The sequence below is a fragment of the Cyanistes caeruleus genome, chromosome 5 (assembly GCF_971803275.1).
Source record: "Cyanistes caeruleus chromosome 5, bCyaCae1.hap1.1, whole genome shotgun sequence".
Lineage (NCBI taxonomy): Eukaryota > Metazoa > Chordata > Aves > Passeriformes > Paridae > Cyanistes > Cyanistes caeruleus.
In genome coordinates this window covers 11,344,678-11,363,069 of record NC_141705.1, presented here as the reverse complement: position 1 = coordinate 11,363,069, position 18,392 = coordinate 11,344,678, and the positions used below count along the sequence as shown (strand labels likewise).

The 18,392-nt window shown below is 37.6% G+C and overlaps 1 protein-coding gene across 8 annotated transcripts in view; it reads left to right on the top strand.

Moving 5' to 3' along the window:
• Positions 1–18,392, top strand: part of SORCS2 (sortilin related VPS10 domain containing receptor 2) — a 568,270-nt gene that overhangs the window by 444,468 nt on the left and 105,410 nt on the right. For all 8 annotated transcript variants that reach the window (XM_086891222.1, XM_086891220.1, XM_086891217.1 and 5 more), the window contains one exon: positions 18,082–18,246. In XM_086891222.1, the coding sequence (XP_086747348.1) occupies positions 18,082–18,246 (165 nt within the window). The remainder of the gene's footprint in view (positions 1–18,081; positions 18,247–18,392) is intronic.

Below are 18,392 nucleotides of genomic sequence, written 5' to 3'. Positions count from 1 at the left end.
ACATGCAGCAAAACTTTTCATAATTTTTATATGGTTTTATTTGGTTTATTTATGTCACAGAGAGATAAAAGGTTTTCCAGTTACCTGGCCTTGTGAAGCATGCCCTGCATTTGAACAAGAGCAAGGCTTAAAGGTATCACATTGCAACCTCAGTTCACTGCACTGAGACCAACACTGTCATGCTTTAAGCACAGCTGAGTGTGTTCTCTTGTCTAATCTGTAGGTTCACAACCTGCTGTACAAAAGTTGGTTTATCAAAACTTGATTAAGAGGTAGAAGCTGGGGAATAGGATAGGAATCTCAAATGTTATGGCTTTTGAACTCTCTTGAAACCCCTGGTGGCAAATATCTGATAGCAGAGAGTTGCTATGGCAAAGGCTTGGACAGGTCCCATAAAGGGCAGCAGTGCACATCTGTCTCAGCTCTGTATCAGTAGTGATACCTGCCTCTCAATTAAACTTATCTCTGGATTTCCACAGGTACACACCACCTTCATAAAGCTCACTAAGATAGATTATGTCATGCACAGAGCTCAGTAAAAAGTTGACTCTCTTGCATGATGGTGTGTTGGAAAGTTTCTGATGGAGGATCTGTAAAGGTGGGGGTGTGAAGAAGGGAAGAGAAAAACACTTTAATAAATCTGCCTGACTCTAATGAATGTTGATTGACTGTGTAACTTTTAGGTAGGTTTGAGCTGGAGTAAATGTCAAATATAATTCAGTTCACACAGCAGTGTGAAAAGAACTGTTACTTTCCTTGAAGAAAACCTGACAGCCCAACTTTCTTAAAGGGCTTTTCTGTCTTGCTCATTTGTTCTCTCTTTTTAATGAAGCCTTTCACAGTTGACACTTCCCTAACAAAAGGTAACACAGGTTGTTCTATTAAACAGAATATTTTTCCATCTGAGACATCACAGCTGTGATCTGAGATCAGAAACTGTTACTTCCTTTTTATCAGATAGAAAGGATGAGTTGTTGCTCACAAGAATAGTGTGGTGTTCTGAAGTAATGTCTCTATACTGTGGGGGCTTGGTATTAATGACACATGTTGAGAACAGGTATTTAGCTGCCATAAAATATATACATACATGAAACTAAGAAATGTGTGGTATTAAGCTCGAGTGAAACAGAAAATGCACTGCATTAATACCCATCCCTGCAACAGACTTCACAGTTATAGAATCCTTTTGGGAACAGATTTGGGGGATGGTAGGCAAGGACAGAAAGGATCAAAATTGCTTAGTGCCTAAGATTAAGACCAGATTTTCAAGGCCTTAGAGTAACAAGTTTTGCCATAATTGGAAAACTCATGGTGTCACAAAAGGAATTTCTTTATTCTCAGTGATTTTCAAAGCCATGTCTTTACATGCTGTAGTGGAAGGTAAGAGTTTTTTTTTAAAACTGATCTTGGTTTTTTTCCATCAGCTCACAAAATGGAGAGCAATGATAATATTTTTCCTTTGTCCTTCAGTGTATTTGCTTTTTTACATTAGAAATGATAGAATCTCTTTCCTTCTCATTTCACTGTTCACATTTCTGAGCTGCTGTGGTTTGAAAAGAGTTATGGAAGTATTCAGAAGTCCTTTGGATACATCTGTTGTATTTTAGCCTTCTGGGACAGGATCACAGAATCACAGAATCACAGAATCACAGTACAGGTGAGGTTGGAAGGGACCACAATGGGTGTCTGGTCCAACCTCCCTGCTCAAGCAGCGTCATGTCAGAGCACACAGCTCAGGTTTGTGTCCAGGCAGTTCTTAAATACCTCCAGTGAGTGAGACCCCACATACTCTCTGGACAACCTCTTCCAGTGTTTGGTCACCCACACAGTACAGAAGTTCTTCCTGTTACTCAGGTGCAATATTTCTTGTGCTTCGGTTTCTCCCCACTGCCTCTTGAGCTAGTGGCACCACTGAGCAGAACCTTGCTCCATCCTCTGGACACCTTCCCTTCAAATACTTACATACAAGATCCCACTGCTTTTAATTGTGGGGATTTCTGAGCAGACAGCCAATACATTTGACAATTAAAGTTTGAAGGAGCGGGAGTATTAGGTTTGTACCTAACAGGGAAGGACCAAGCCAAGTGGATTGAAAAAAGACAAGTATCTCTCCAGGGGAAATCAAGACTGGTAAAAGAGCAGGGAGAGAAAGGAAGAGCAGCAGCAGAGAGTTGTAGGAGCAGGAGATTGCTTTTGACAAGGAAGACTTTTTGATTCAGGAAGGAATGTCACGTCAATAATTCAGTCGTGTTGTATCAAGGCAGCTAAAGTGCTGCTCCTTGTTGAATCTTGGGATATGTGTTAATTCAGCACTGTAATGAGAATAAAGAAATAAATGTGTCTGGATAGCAGGGAACTGGGTTGAATTACTAAGAGCCACTATGGAAATGTAAAAGGGTTTGTCCTTGTGAAATGTAGCAAGTTCTTCTGTAGATGTAATTAAATAAGCAAGACTGAGAGTAAAGAGATGATGAACCAGGAAGAATATACCTGTATTGTTCTCATGTAAGACTGACTGTATCTATAATTATTACTGAAAGCAAGGCAAATAGAGGTCCAGTTTGGTGAAAATGGAGTTGTTTATGTATAGAGTATGAACTGGGAATTAAAAATTTTGTCTGTTACTGTCATGGTCTTTTTTATGCATCTCTTGAAGTGATAAAACTAATTTTAGTAGTCCAATACAAAGGAACATTTTCACATTTTCCAATCATTCCTTAATTACAGCTGTTTGTGACTGAGGAATAGCTAATGATGTGATATGAGTAATGCTGGTATACCCAGTGATTGTTCAGAGGGCAGTATTACTTTTTATTTCCTGCAGTTTTTGTCTACATTAACTGTACAAATGCCACATTTTGATGTTTTTTTAAATATTTTTCAAGAAGCCAAATACTGTTGTTCAAAGGCTCTTAAAATTACTCTAGTAAATGCATTTGCTCTGTAAATAGAAAGAAAATAATTTAAGTTTTAGGATTATTTGAAGTATTTCTCTGCAATATATTCACTCTTGTATTGGAGCACACTAGAACTGCTCTGATGTAAGACTCATACTTGATTTTCATTCATTTTATCCCTTTGTTTTTTTACAATGTTAAAATGTCAGGTGGAAATCTATGTGATATACTTACTGTTTTCCAATACTTACTGTTTCCATACTTACTGTAAAGGATATTGGGGGAAAAAGATTTCTGGTAATTCAGCAATAGTTGTAAATTCTGCATTTATTTATGTATTTTATTTCCAGTGGGGCTCCATGACTATTGTAGTTCTGCTTTCCTTTTACTTCCTAGCTCAATGAGGAAGGCTGTCCTTGCAGAATACAAATCCTTCTTGGGGTTTGGTCTAAGGGATTGCTAACAACTGATAGCAACCTCCAGGTTTTCCATCTGCAAGGGGCACTCACAGTCTTGTATTCTGCAGATGACTCAAGTGTGTGTATTTTAATAAAACATCAGATCAAGACTGTGTACAAAGATTTCCTTGAAAACTGTTTTTAAGAATCTTTCTGTGATCAGACTGTATTCAGTCTGTATTCCATTAATTCCAATAAACTGACACAGAACTCAGCATCCAGAAGCACCAGTAGCTCTCAGTGCTGATGGAGTGACCTTTTCCCTGAGTCAAAGAAAGGTTTATACCACCTGAAGTCAGCATGCTTTGACATAACATTTGATTCCTTGTTATTGAGTACTTTAAGTCCATTCATGTTTTTTAATACAATGATGAGTGTTGTGATTCAGGTCTTTCTTCAGAGTGGTGAGAATCTGAAGAATGGTAATTACTAGAACTAAAAATAGGTATATTGGCCAACTTTCAGGTCAGACCAGGTAGGGTGGGGGAAATGGAGTGATAGTACAAGTGTTAACTTCTCACACTGAGCTGAGTACTTCTTCATAACATGAAAGTCACAGAGTGCTGGTTTGCTATGGAGGAAGAACCAGCTCTAAAGCTTGAATTCTTACACCTCCTAAAAAAAAAACCACTCATCACAAATTGTGTTAGCTCAACAGATGGTTACAGCAGACCTGATTCTGCCTCGCCTTACATAAAGAGTGGTTAGTTATTTCCCTAAAACACCTCCTATATTAAAGTGAAGCAGGACTGTACAGAACTCCACCTCTGTTTTTTTGAAAGGTCAAAATGCATCTGGACTTCATTGTTTTAGCCACAACTTTTACAATGGCAAATGTGATTAAAAAAGATATCATAGCAAGATATTTTATTTCTCAGAGTAAAGATTTGCATCTGTTAGATTGAGCTTCAGCAAATTTAACGGTTTTCATATTTGGCTCTGTCATTTCTACAGGGAGCTATGAAGTTGAATGAGTAGAAGATTCACTTTATGGAAAATCTGTTTTTGAGGCACCTTTGAACAGTACAGATGTTTATTTTTCTTCATAATAGTTTTTGTTTTCTTGTTCTGTGGTTACTATTTTGATCCAGACTATGCCCATTGCAATGAAAGTTTTACAATAAATGGTAAAAATGCCAGCAGAGAAAATGAGAAGCAGCCCACAAGGATGAAACCTGTGTAGTTATTTTGTTGAGAAGTGTAAGTAGGGATATTCTGGAGTATTTACAGCAAAGGACAGTTTAATATTAAGGCATATTTTTATTCCATCACATTAATCCTGCAATCCACATAAGCATTTACCTACATTATGTTGATGGGTATTATAAAGCACAGAGAGGTGAGGTAAACACTCCCCTAAGTCTTACACTGAATTGCTGAGAGAATATCAAATACAGCCTGGGATCTCTAATGCCTTGTTTTGCTGCCTGTCCATCACAGCACATCTTTGTTGGGCTCCAAGAGTCATATCCTGGTGAATCTTGTTTAAACTACCAATAAAGCAGTTTATCGTAATATTCTCCTCTGTGACCAGGGCAGGCCTTTTCACTGCGCCTTTTCTATAGGTAATTTTATTACAAATCTTCTGCTAATGAAAACCTGCATGGTTTTTGCTGCTGTGAACTGTGTTTGCAGAGTGCAGTGTGCTTTGGTAAACAGTTATTGTACCTTGTCAGCTTCCATTATGTTACACCATCCACAACTAACTGGTTTTTTACCATAACTACATTGCAAAAAGTACCCTGAAACTTTTGAAGGTGTTTGTTTCCCCCTTATATTTAGCATAGTGAGTATGGATTAACAAAGGTCACAGTTGACTGTTTTGATTAAAAATAGCAGAGGATTTGGGAATAGATTGAAAAAAAATCTTAAGTAATTCCTAAATTCTGAAGACAAGTGTAGACAGGATATGGACAGAAAGCCAAACCACTTTTCATGGTTTTTCATGGTATCACAGGATCACCCTTTGCTATCAAGCTACATAGTGGGAACAGCAGACAATCAAATGCTTCCCTGGGAGGCCCAGGTATGCTAAAGATACAGGGCAGCAAGAAATCACTTTAATTGCAGCTTTTGATGGAGATGAGTATTTACATTACCTATAACCTATACTGCTTCTTCTCCTTCTTCTCCTTTTCCTTCACTAATAGTTTGTCAACTTGCAGTTATGCTTGGACATGAATAATGGAGAGAAATCAAAAGATGCACCTGGGGGCTGGAGGAACAAAAGATATAAATTCCCAGCCTGAGCATGGTAAATCTTGGAAACTAGTGACAATAAAAACTTGAAATGCATATTGTAACATGTTCTGTATCTCATGAATGTTTCCAAAGCTCTGCAGACATGTAAGGACTATTCATGTTCTTTTTACTGGCAGAAACCAGAGACAACCAACCTCTGGTTAATAAGTTATAGTGTGGACATGAGGGTAGGCTGCAGAATTTAGCTTTTTCTTGCTTCTGAAAAGTGTCTCAATACAAGACAGACTTTTTTCAGTGGGAAATTGCTTTATTCTAGAACAAGTTTTAGTTGAAAACCAATCTGAACTACATTGAATCTTATGATCCCACTCAGTTCCCTGCAAAGTATCTGTCTGCAGTAGGTGAAGGTTCCATGCTCTGTAAGAATCTATGGCCTAAATCTGAATTCACAAATTGAATTTTCAAAACTGAAATGCTAAGTATACTCACTCATTGTAATTTAGAGTTTTATAAATTTGGATGTTGATAAGAAAGAAGCAAGCAATTGTTTTGTACTAGAAAAATATTGGCATCATGCTGTAGCTGCCCATCTGGTTGGATTTCTGTAGAATCCTCTTCAGCAGAGAGACTTCACATTCCCTCAATGTCACTGAGAGAGAGATGGGAACCAGATGAACACATCTTATCTGTGGTTTGACAGGTTGGGTATGTTGTTGTTGAGAGTTTGCAAGAATTTAACATTCCTCAGGAATTATATAAGCCACTCCAAAAACATAACTTCAACTTCTTTTTTCATTCTGTTTCAACTAGCTGTTGGTAATCTGACATTTCTCAGTCACAGCATGTTTTCCAGGGGAACAGTTCAGCTTCTCAATTGCTTGCAGTGATTATTGTCTGTTAGCATGGTGCCACTTCAGGTTCTTGGGGCAAGAACCTGTGTTGTTCTCTTTTGCTCTCTTTCTCCTTGTCTTCAGCTCATCTAACAGCCCAAATCACAGTGAGCCTTTCATTACTACCCATGGCCATGGTTGTTTGTAAAGTCACATTCGTAGCTCTGGGATACTGAAAACTCTTCCTAGTGATAAACCTTGGAAAAGATGCTCAGAATTGGAGGCTAAGCAGACCCAGGCTTCTCTGTAGGCAGAGATTTAAATTCTCTAAAAATTGTGGGAAGCATAAAAGATGCTGCAGTTGGCAAATTCTGATGCTGAGCAGTTTGCAAATCACACCACTATCAGCAGTAGTACAGTGAATGAAATCAGTGGAGCTGTTTTCTGAATATGACAGCAGAAATGAGGACAGTGTGTAGCTCATTTGAATTAATTTGTCATAAATAATTGTTTCTTTAAAGATCACCAAGCTCATTTGGGGTTAAAAAAACCCCAAAATTACGTCAAAAAACACTCAGCTGCTCTTAGCACTGGGTGTGACCAGCCTGGTTTTTGCAGCAGTATTTATTTACTTTTATCATTATTGCACCTATAGGCAAAGGTATGATTGAGCTCGGCACTGTCCAGATGGGAAGCAGGGAGTGAGTCTTGCCCTGGGCAACTTATAATCAGAGTGACAGAGAAATGGATGTGCTGAAGCCCTTTGAAAACCTAGCTAGGACTACAGGCGTGCTGAGCACATTTTAGATGGTGGGGTCTTCTTGCTGCTTTGTTTATGAATTCTAACATTGGTGTTATTTCTGCATGCCAAATCACCACCTGGATTTATCCAGTGAAAACTCAGAGAAATTTTGATTATTATTCCTGAAACATTTTTATTAGGATCCCTTGTATAAACATACAATATATTGTTCAGTAATCGAAGGCAAGTTATTTCACAGACCACAAAGGTCTGTTTGGAGGCAATTTGGGACCATTAGCCATCCACCTGGGCAATCATTCTTCTTGAATGAGGCCTATCTTGTCTCTTGTTTTTTGGGGAAGATTGTTTGGGTGAGATTTTTTGTTTCATTTTTTGGAGGGGGAGCTGGGTGTTCCTTGTGTGTGAGCTTTTTAGTAAATATGTCATCTTTGATACCTTTTGAGTTCTGTAAGCTCTTTAGTTTTCAGTAACAATAAATAAGTTATAGTCTGTTTCTCTACAAACTTTTTCATGTCCACTTATTAATTCTCTCAAGAAATGCCTAGGAACAAGCTGATGGAGCGAGGTAGATTTGAGTGTGAGACACTGTCAGGCAAGAGAATAAATTAGGTTTTTTTCCCCCTTTTTTGTCTCTGCTTGTCACTGAACTCTTTAACTTGCAATAAATTATCAAGAACTGTTAGCAAATTAGTATGCCACCTGGGACAGGCTGTTGATTATTTTGTGATTTCTATTTACTTTTCTGGAATGGGCTGCAGTCTCAGATGAGTGCTTCTTTCAGGAAACTCACTTGAAGAAATGACAAAAGGCCATTTTTTCTGGATATAGATTATACTGGGAGTTTTTAATTAACTTTTAATTATGTGAAAGAAGCTCTTTAAATATCCCAGTGTTTCATTTTTTATGTCTCATCCTTTATGGCTTGCTCACATTGGCCTCCACCCAGTTAGCTGTTTTGTATTATGGTGATTTGATGGTGCTTACAAGTTTTTTTGACCATTATCTCAAATACAATCAATAAAAAGTTTGTAAGTATTCTTACATTTTTATCAGTGTCTAGCTGTGGTCCTGGGCTGCAGTGGCTTAAAGAATAAGAGATGAAGAACAAGATGTGCTGGACAGTTATACTGGAAAGGATTTTACAGACATAAGAAAGAACAGTGTCATTTACAGGGCTAATGCCAACAGGAAAGAAACCCAACCACAACCAAAAAAAAGCCCTAAACAAAACAACAAAAAACCCCAACCCAAAACACACAAGAAAAGCCACCAAAACCCAATTTTTTTAATTTTTTTTTTATTATTTTTTTTTTTTTGTCTTTTATGGCATTAGGCAGATTAAGTTCTAGCTAGGTTTTAGCCCTTCTATTTTTCTCCCTGCATAACCTCATGATGTCCTTGTTGGCCTCCTGAGTTGCATGCCTCTTCTTCCAAATGTCATAAATGCTTCTCCAAGAACAGCAAACGTATAATTTTGTGATCACAGCAGTCTCTCTGTTCCTAAACAGGAGTTCCAGCAGGGCATGTTCCCTAGTTGTCTCCCTCACCAGCTGTGTTGGGAAGTTATCTTCCACACACACATCTTCTAATACCACCCAAAGGACATGTATTTTTATTCCCATCTTGTTGGTATTGATGGGAAATTTAGAGAAATTGTGATAAATGTAAAGTCTCATAAGAGATTCATGTTACAGCCTCAAGAATCACTGCAAGATCTTCTAAGTGCCAAAGCAGTGATAAGGCTGATATTTTGTTTGGATTCTGCTTTAGATGGCATCAGTCCCAGGGTCTGCAAAATGGTCAGTTTGCAGAGTTCCATCTGACTGGGATCAGAATTGGAACTCCAAGACTAATCTTGGTCTCATGTTTTTAGAGCTCTGTGTAGCTGCTTGTCTTAGAAAGGAAAATAACAATATTGCTTGGGTTTTATTTTTCCATATCGACTATAATTTGTAGCTGAATCTCTAGCAATGTTCTTGGCAAGAGAGAAAGCTCCTGAAATCTTCCTAGCTGCTTTATGCCTCTAAACACACTGATAGGAGCCAAGCTCCTCAACTTCCCATTTCCAGTAAAATATTATGTTAAATCCAAACAAATTAACAAGCAAACAAAAGTCTGGTTTAATTACAAGCTTTAAATGTTAGTAAAAGAGAGAAAAAGGTATTAGTAGAAATGTTTGTGCATTAATTTATTAATGTTTGTATTCACTTTTAGACTACTCATTAAAAGTTTCTGGAAAAGAGTGAAAATAACATTTTCAGAAACAAAGATAGAAACAATAACACTTGCCTCTAAATTTTTCCAATGTAGCAAATGAGCAAGAGAATGTTATTTCTATTTCTGAGCTGATTTGGGTGATGTGCAGCCTTTTCTCTCTCATATGTGTGAGAATATGTACAGAATTGCCTAAGGTTTAGTAATAACAGCATTCAACTGGGATGAGGCCAGGACTTGTTCCTGCAATGACACGTATGAGTGCTCTAACAAGTAATGAACAAAGACAGTATCTCTGCCCCAAAAAATATTTTCTAACTATGTGCATAAGGTGAAGCATCCCCAGAGGGAGCTGTTCTCTCCCCCTAAATCCCTCGTGGGCCCTAGGAATCATGTTCATAAATCTGATGTAAGTTTTCAGCAGTATATTTCAGTTACAGGAAAAAAAAGAAAAAAAAAAAAGCTTTTCAATAGAAAAAATATTTTAAACATCCTCTTCCAAAAGCACCAATCAACAGAACTCCCAAGTACACCCAGAGAAAACTAGGACAAGGGCTACCAGGTATGTGTATTTACTAAAACCCTACCTCAATATCAGATGCGTATTTTACAGCTGCAAAAATCTAAGCCCCAGTGGAGAAAGGTTTATTATCTGCAGTGCTGCTAAAATCAGGCACAGCAGTACTGTATGCTTCTGAATATAAAAGCTCTATTCTTCAGTGAAGTCCTTTCTCTATTAATGAGATTCACCCTAATGGGACCAAAAATTACTTTAAAAGACATTTTCTTTCTGCTTTTCAAGGTTTTTTGTTTTTTTTTCCAGTCCATTTGGACTGGATATCAAAGATAAGGGGAAATATTTCAATAGCAAGAGCTTTTATAATTAAGCTTTGTAGCCTACATAATGGAGATATGGCCAAATTCAAGTGAAAAATAATTACTGTTTTTCCAGCACTTGCCTCTGCTGCTCTCCCTTTTTTCTCTCTCTCCCATTTTCTCCTTCAAACCCACATAATCTGTTGTGACTTAAGTATGAAAGAATTGCTCAGAGCAGCTCTATCCCCCAGATTTTTATTTTCCCTCGTGGTTTAGGGGAGAAGACCTGTTCAATCTTTAACTATACCCAGACCTCCTTTCAGGCGAGTGCCTACACTTTTCAAAAGGAATCAGGTAATTCCTGAAGGATAAGGACTTTAACAGCTCATTTCCTAGTGCCAGCTATGCCTTTAGATATGGAAATGGACAAAAACAAAATATATGTGAGATGTGTGAGACACATCTGAAGCACTTTGTAGATTATGCTAAAACAGCCATGATGTTTATTGTTTTCCAGTCCTCAGGAACTTCTCCCAGTCACTGAGCCTTCCATAGATCAGTGATTAGAGTCGGCAGCTTCAGCAGCTTTGGAGGTGGCCCATCTGGTTGCTTGACCTTGATTGTGTTTGCAAAGGTGTATATTCACATATACACACACACTTCTCACCTACAAGTTTGGAAAATGCTACTTATCGTTTTTAACTTGTGACAGTCATTAAATGCCTTGATCTCCATAAGAAGTACTCTATAAAACTGGGAGAGAGAGGAAAAAATGTGCTTGAAGTTGATGCTTCAAGTGGTAACAGGTCTTGGGTGCCTGGTGGGAAGATCTTTGCCCGTGAAAACACCTGATGAGTATTTGGTATTGGAGGGGAAAACTGTGCAAAGTGAGATTCCCCAGAGTAATGTTTTGAGAGCTCATTTTTGTAGGCTTCCCAGGAAATTCTTATACAGCCTTCTAACAGAGCTGAGATTCGTATTAGAAGACCAAAAGGCATACCTTTAGTATTTTTAAGAGACAAAAGTGTTTACCTGTTACAGAAGATGATGAGATCCTGATCAATCCTATATGAGTGATAATTTTAGCCACCACAAATTCCTTTCCTTCATGTTTTCTCCCTATCACTAATTAGCATCCATGTAATTTCTCTTTGAGCTTAGTGCAGATTTTACTGTTGACAAATTAATGGTTGGTGGCTAGGACCTGTTTGAGCTCTTTCTTCATTAATTTAGATCAAATCACATATGCAGTCATTTGTTGTGCATCCATAATTCTGTTTGGAAAGCATTGTTTTATACTTTGCTCTGAGATGTGTTCAGGCAGAAAATATTTGCAGTTTAACTGGAGGTCTACAAAATAACTTTTTGAATTAGATTAATCTGTGAATGCCTAAGCTAAAAAGATCAGTGTGTGCCTGTTTTGTCTGGTAAATACTAATGTTTGTGGAAATACCAGCAGGAAAGAGTGAAACTTGCCCATTTCTGCTTTTAGTGCAACTCCCTTTTTCTTTTCCTCTGAGACACAGAAAATGTTCTTTTTTCATGGGCAATATAAAACCAGGTTAGGGAACATTCCCCTGCTGTGACAAGAACTGGCAATATGCCTTCCCCAGTGCTATTCCCCACTCAAACCGCTGATTCAGAGCATACTGGAAAAGACCATCTGATTTAGAGCTTGGTATACTGGAGTGCACTGATTTAAAACCAAACTTTTGAATATGTGAACAAACATATGAGGACCACCCCTCAAACCATCTCCACATTAAGTTTTGCTCACTTTGAATGTAGGATTGTATAAGAAGAATTAACAATAGCCAGGCTACACATTGGACTTTGCAGGAAGATCAGAGAACTCTTCTGTTTTTACTGTGACCTTTGGCATATTCACGCCTTTCTCAGTATATTGCAGGAATTCCTAATTTGCTTAAGGTGTGCCAGTTTTATTGAATTCTCAGGCTGGCAGCATGAGGTACTGCTGCTCTGAAATGTTTTTGAAGAGAGCATTTCTCATGAAAATTTGCACTGTCAGGGTGGTTAAGTGGCAGTGATTTTCTGGTTCTAGCAGGTTATAGATGCACGAGTTTTGTTCCTGTGGAGGAATTGATAAATTATCAGGCTGTGTATCCTACCCTTCTCTAAGTGAGGAGACTGATGAATTGAGCTGTAATTGGTATCCCCTAGAGACTTGTCATCCTCAGCCCCTTTGAGGTGTTCTGTTCAAAAGACCTGGCTGATCTAGGTAGATACAGGTTGCCAACAGGGCAGAATTTTCAGTCACTTCATCAACACCAGTCAGAACACCTGTAGCTGTTTCTCTGTGGGCATTCATTATTATGATATGTAAGTGCCTTTAAACGTGATTTCACTATGGTGAATGCCCTAAAGGAAAACCAACCATTTCAAAATCATTTTCTTTTATGGTCTGATTATATTATTTCAGGCTTGCCTTGGTGCAGTATAAAACAACTGTTCTCTGTCCAGTTACTCTGAACACACTTTTCTGTTAAGGTGCTAACTCTGGTTAACTCTGATGTTCACTCCCTCATCAGTACATCTTATATGTTATCAACTGCTCCAGTTACTAACCAGCTTATTTTGAGATCCTGACCTCTAAATATTCATTCCACATCCTAAAGTGTCTAATATATTGCTGATACTAGATAAAAAATATTTCACCTTCCGTTGTGATATTCCAAATGATTAATGAGCTTACCACAACCCAGGGGAGAAGAAACCGTGATACATGCTTTCCATTAGCTCCACCAGGATTGCTTCAGATAGTCTTTGATTGTGTCCTGAGATTATGTGATCAGTGTAGCAAAAAATTCTCAGGAATCATCCTTAATATTCCCATTTTCCCTTCCCTTATGGTAATCCTCCTAGAGACTAGATGCTGTTTTGAAATGCTTCTGTGTGATAGCTTAAAAGGGACTCTTCAAGAGAAAATAAGAATTCTAGAGGAAGCTGTGAATGCTTAACATAAGAAGTAAAATACTGTTCTGGGGTGTGTGTAAGTTCCTTTCTATCTGTATTCCACCCAATTCAGTTGGACACAGAAGCAGACTTATTAGATCCACTTATAACTTCACATTTGTGAGGAGTGATTCTATAATGCAACTTCCAGGGAAAATCTACAAGATTAAGCTGCTATCTGGGAGACATTTTATTTTACTCTCTGCTTGGAATTACCTTGGGTTGGTTTTTTAGGTATTGTTTTTCACCACTCTGAGAGTAAAGGGACTATATTTCACTCTCACTTAGCCACTCTTGAGTTATCAAGTCTCTCACACCATCCAAAATAAAAATCATAACCCTTTTCAGTCCACTTTATGTGTTTTATGAATGCTGCCTGAGAAGCAACATCTCATTTACAAGTGGGACCAGGAGCTTTAGTAATATCTCTCTCAGCCAAGTGTATCTAGTAACACGTGAATAAGATAAATTGTAAACCCAAGAAAAATCGATGAGCTACTTATTCTTAAGAATGTTGAGGGTGTGACTGCAGTTCTGTGGAGCTCTGTGAATCCTGCCCTGAGATTGGCAGTACTGGCACAAAGACCATTTCCCTTCAGAACTGGGTAGGCACAGAGGTTTCTGTGCTGGTGTCATCAGGCGATGCCCTGAGCTCAGCAGCCTTGTCTCCAGCTTAGCTAAGCACCTTCATCTAGGCATTAGTACTGCATGTTCTTAATGGCCTTAAGATGAGGGGTGATGGATTTGGATTGGATATCAGGAAAAAGTTCTTTACTGTGAGGGTGCTGAGATGCTGGAAGGATTGCTGTTCAGAGTAGTTGTTGGTGACCCCACTTCCTGGAAGTATTCTGTGAAATTATTTGACCTCGGTGGGGATGGCTCATAAGTTCACATCATTAAGGGTTTTTTTCCTGGAGTTGGTCCAGCATTCTTTGGGATTGTATCCCCAGAGATGAACCCTCTATGTCCAGCGGGAGTTCAGCAGGGTGGCTGAGGGAGTTCTTCCTGACCATGCTTGACTTCTCAGTGTGTGACTGCTGTGTGCTTAAATGAAGAGCCACTGTATTTTTTTCATTTCTTACTCTGCCCAAATGAAGTTTCTTCCTTCAGGGTCAGTATAGAGTGCTGAGAAATGTCTTGATTTCTGGCCTTATGGAGGATTATAGAATTTAAAAATAGCGTGTCTTGTCTCTCTCACCACTGGCTGCAGAAATCTCCTACAGCAAGTCAGATGCTGTGAGTGTAAAAATTTATTCATCATGGACATTTTTACTTTTTATTTTTTTCTTTTGTAATACTAGGGAAATAGAAAGGACAATAAAAGCTACAATTAAAATTAGGATCAGTTGCTGAAGCTGAAAGAGACAGCACAATTGTAATATGTTAGAAAATTGCCTTGTTTTAGAGAAAGTGCTGATTAAGATCAAATTTGTCTTGAGTTTAAATTTTGATTGGACCTAAACTGAGGGGAGGGGGGGTTATATTTCAGACACAGTGCAAATGATGCATGTTAATATCCTCTGTTTATTGCCACTTGAAATTGCAGCATAGCTTTGAATTGCTGCCAAATCTACAGTTAAGACTCCCAAGTAATCACTATGATTATTCCAAATCTTCATGGTAACAGTGAAAGAAAAAGTCTGTTACGCAAAGAACTGTAGCCTAAGCCATCAGAATCTTTTCATCCTTTGGGGCTCAGATTCTGATTCCACTCATAGCAGGAATGGTTAGACATGCATATTGGCCAATCAGTCTTGAAAGAGAGATTAAACAAATGGATTTAATTATGTTATTTTCAGATTTATTTGGTTTTTCTGTTAACCCCTGCCTCACCAACTTTCCTGAAATGAGGAAAAGATTTTCTGAGGAATGGCTTTTTAGTTTTGGAATGGTTTAATTGCTATATTGGCATTATGTAGGTTTTTTTTTTCTTTTTTATTAGATTTTTTTCCCTTTTCCCTTTGTTCATCTCTAGTAGATATTATTTTTACTCTTTCTCTTTACAATCCATAGCACTGTTTGTCTCCTTGAAATATTTTGGTTTTACTTCTGTGTAGCTGCTGGAAGTTGTAGGCTTACATCTGACCTGAATGTATACGTGTGTTATTATGGTTTATTTAGCTTGATGGAGATTAAGTACTGAGGTCTGAGATAAACAGCATAATACAAGCATAATACAATAAATACAAATTTACTAAAAAAAGGTAGAAGAATTTCACAGGAGTGAGAAATTATATGTAACATTTTTAAAAGGAGCTCATGTTTATCTGTGCTTAAAATCTGTTCTGTTTTTTAAACACAGTTATTCAAAGAAGTAGTTTATTTTGAGTTAAAACCCTCAGCCACCATTGCTAGTTGGCTTTCCAGGCAGTATGTCCCAGTTGCATCCCTTCATCAGTTGCTTGCACTTGCTTTGCTACTTGTTCCTCTTACAAAGTAAATAAAACTTGTTTGGAAAGCATCTAATGTGGATACAATATTTACTCTGGAGCATTTTCCTAAATAACCAGTGTTAGCCAGCAGGCAAGTCTGAGCACCCGCTGTGTTGGCTGTGGGCAGGAAATCTGTATGTCTGGCACATAATGATCAGTTTAAACTGTTGAAATATAAATCACAACACTGAGTGAAATTCAGAAATATTTATTTAAATGAATTATGATGTGTGTGTGAATAAAAGAATTGTTAGAGACCTTGCCATATATGCTTATAAGTCTACAATCTTTAGGCTATTTAAAAAGATAGATTTAACTCCAAAAGATACATAGTATTTTTGAAGGACAGCATTAGCAAATATCACAGTGTGTTTGCATTACATTATAACAAGTATTTTAAGTATTTTTTTTACATTTCAGTGCTGTTGAATCCATTAGATATGCCTACATTTAAGTCTCATTAACAGTGAAAACTACTCCCTATTTTATAAATAACATTCCTTTATTATTTTGAAGCCAAAATTTTGATATTTTTTGGAAGTGTAAGATTTATAGGGCCAAAAAAAAAAAAAAAAGCAAGACAATATTGCTGTGGTTCAGAGATTACTGTTCTGTACAAGTAGAGTTTGTGCCTTTTCTGGGGACCAGGTCCTTCTCTCTGTTCTGGTCACGAAGAAACAGGAATCAGCACTATATACCTCTCTCAGCAGGAAAATAGTTTGAATTTATTTATTTCCAAGAGAAAATAGATATTTTAAGCCTAAGTCACAGATGGGAGTCTGGCAAGAAAGTACAAATCTCTGTGCTGGGCATTAACACTTCTTCACTCCCCCTTGAGATGCAGGCACAGGGACAGGGCAGCAATGGCAGGCACATTCAGTTTTGGGTTCATGCCATGCCCACTGCAGAAACCCGAATAAATGAATGTGTTACAAGAATCTTTGAGTGCTCTATCTAGGCCACCAGCAGCTACTGGTGGAGTGTAGATAGTAATGAATTAAACTGACACTGTTTGAAGCACTTCCCAAGAGACAGAAAGCCATTGGATAGAGTAGAAATAAGAAAAGGCATTTGTGGAGGTGTCATTTACAGGGGCTTTGCAATAAAAATGTCAGTTTCCTACTCTTGGGTAAATTATATCATTAAAAAATACAAGATTATAACAACGTAATGGGTTATTATTTTGCTCTTCTTACTGACCTAGTCATGCAGCTAATGGAGTAGATTTGCCTTAATATATGCTTTAGTGTGGGATTTCAGCTCTGGACCATGAACCCTGAACTATCTGCAGTTGTCTCTCTTGTTCAACAGTGTATTTTAATAAGTGCCCCATTTGAGGTGCATGAAAGCCCTTGAAATCAGTGCCACTGTGTATGTGCTTCAAGGACAAGTGTACATGCTTAAGTTACTTGTCAAATTGGAGCATCTATAAATGTTGAATTTATAGTTTTACCCCCCCAAGACCAATTGCAGTAAAAGCTCAGCCCAGCTGTCATATCTGTATAATTCATTAGAAGTTTCAAAATTTTAACTTCAGCTCTGCTCTAAAAAAGAGACTACATAAAAATGATACTGTTTTTGTTAATCTCTTTCCTTCTCTGTATTCACATTATTGTAATTCTGTTTGCATAACTCGTTGCCATTTATCTCTGTAAGCAATTTACAGTCACTTTATCACAATGATCAGTATTCTGTAGTGTTTTCTGCACCATTTGCTGAAAATTCTAAATACATTTTGAATTAAGGATTTTTTTTTTTAATTGTTTTTGAAGTGTGAGCAAGAGAGCCCAGCTGGACTTTGAAAATCCAGTTTGTGTGCAAGCTATCAGTTGATAAAGGTGTATTTTTGAATGCCAACTGGACCCTTTTGATCTGGAAAAACAATCAAAATGGATCCTCACACTGGCAGTTTTAGAACCATGATGTTACAGCAAAAGGTGAAGAAGTTGAAATGAGTGAAATTCTGACTAAATTATGTGGGGGGAATTTCTTTAAAACTTCTTTAAAGTGTTTAAAGCTTGACATAAAAGTCACACAAGGACACAACTCAGGATATTATCTTGAGTCAAGGCATTGTTTGGACCTGAGAAGGAAATGCAAATAATTTATTGGCATAGTCTTCTACATCAAAGTGAATTGCTTTTTTATTCAGAATATTTCAGGAAGAGGAGAATGGTGAAACAATGGAGAGATTTTAGAAAGAAGTTCTTTCTCCTCAGTCAACCAAGGCAGTCATTCTGAGCAGAGATGACAAACATAACCAGTTTGATATGGGTTGCAAGAGAAGCTATAGAATGTAACAGATTTGGTCAGGGATCATTAATAAAATTTTGCAGTCCTTATCTCTTAGGTGATTTGAGTTTCTTGTCTGCAGAATTTTGATACATAAGGTAAGGTGTGTACAAAATCTGACATTTACACAAAAAAAATATGGTTGTGTTGTCTGTTATAGAGAAATCAGGCTTCTAAAGGAATGTTGCTGTTTTTGTCTTACAGATAATTCTCGTAAGTTCTTCCCATAATGACCGTGACCAGAGCCTTTTCATAAGCACAGATGAAGGAGCCACTTTCCAGAAACAACCTATCACTTTCTTTGTGGAAACTCTCCTTTTTCACCCAAAAGAGGAAGATAAAGTACTTGCTTATACCAAGGAAGGCAAGGTAAGGCTTGAAGATACTGCATTTCTTTGAAATTTAGGAATTACTCTGTTAAGATTATATAAAGCAATACTGACATGCTGATTAGTGTTGGGTTTTATGAAATATCAATTGCCCAGAAGGGATTCATGTAGTGGTTTTGAGATTTA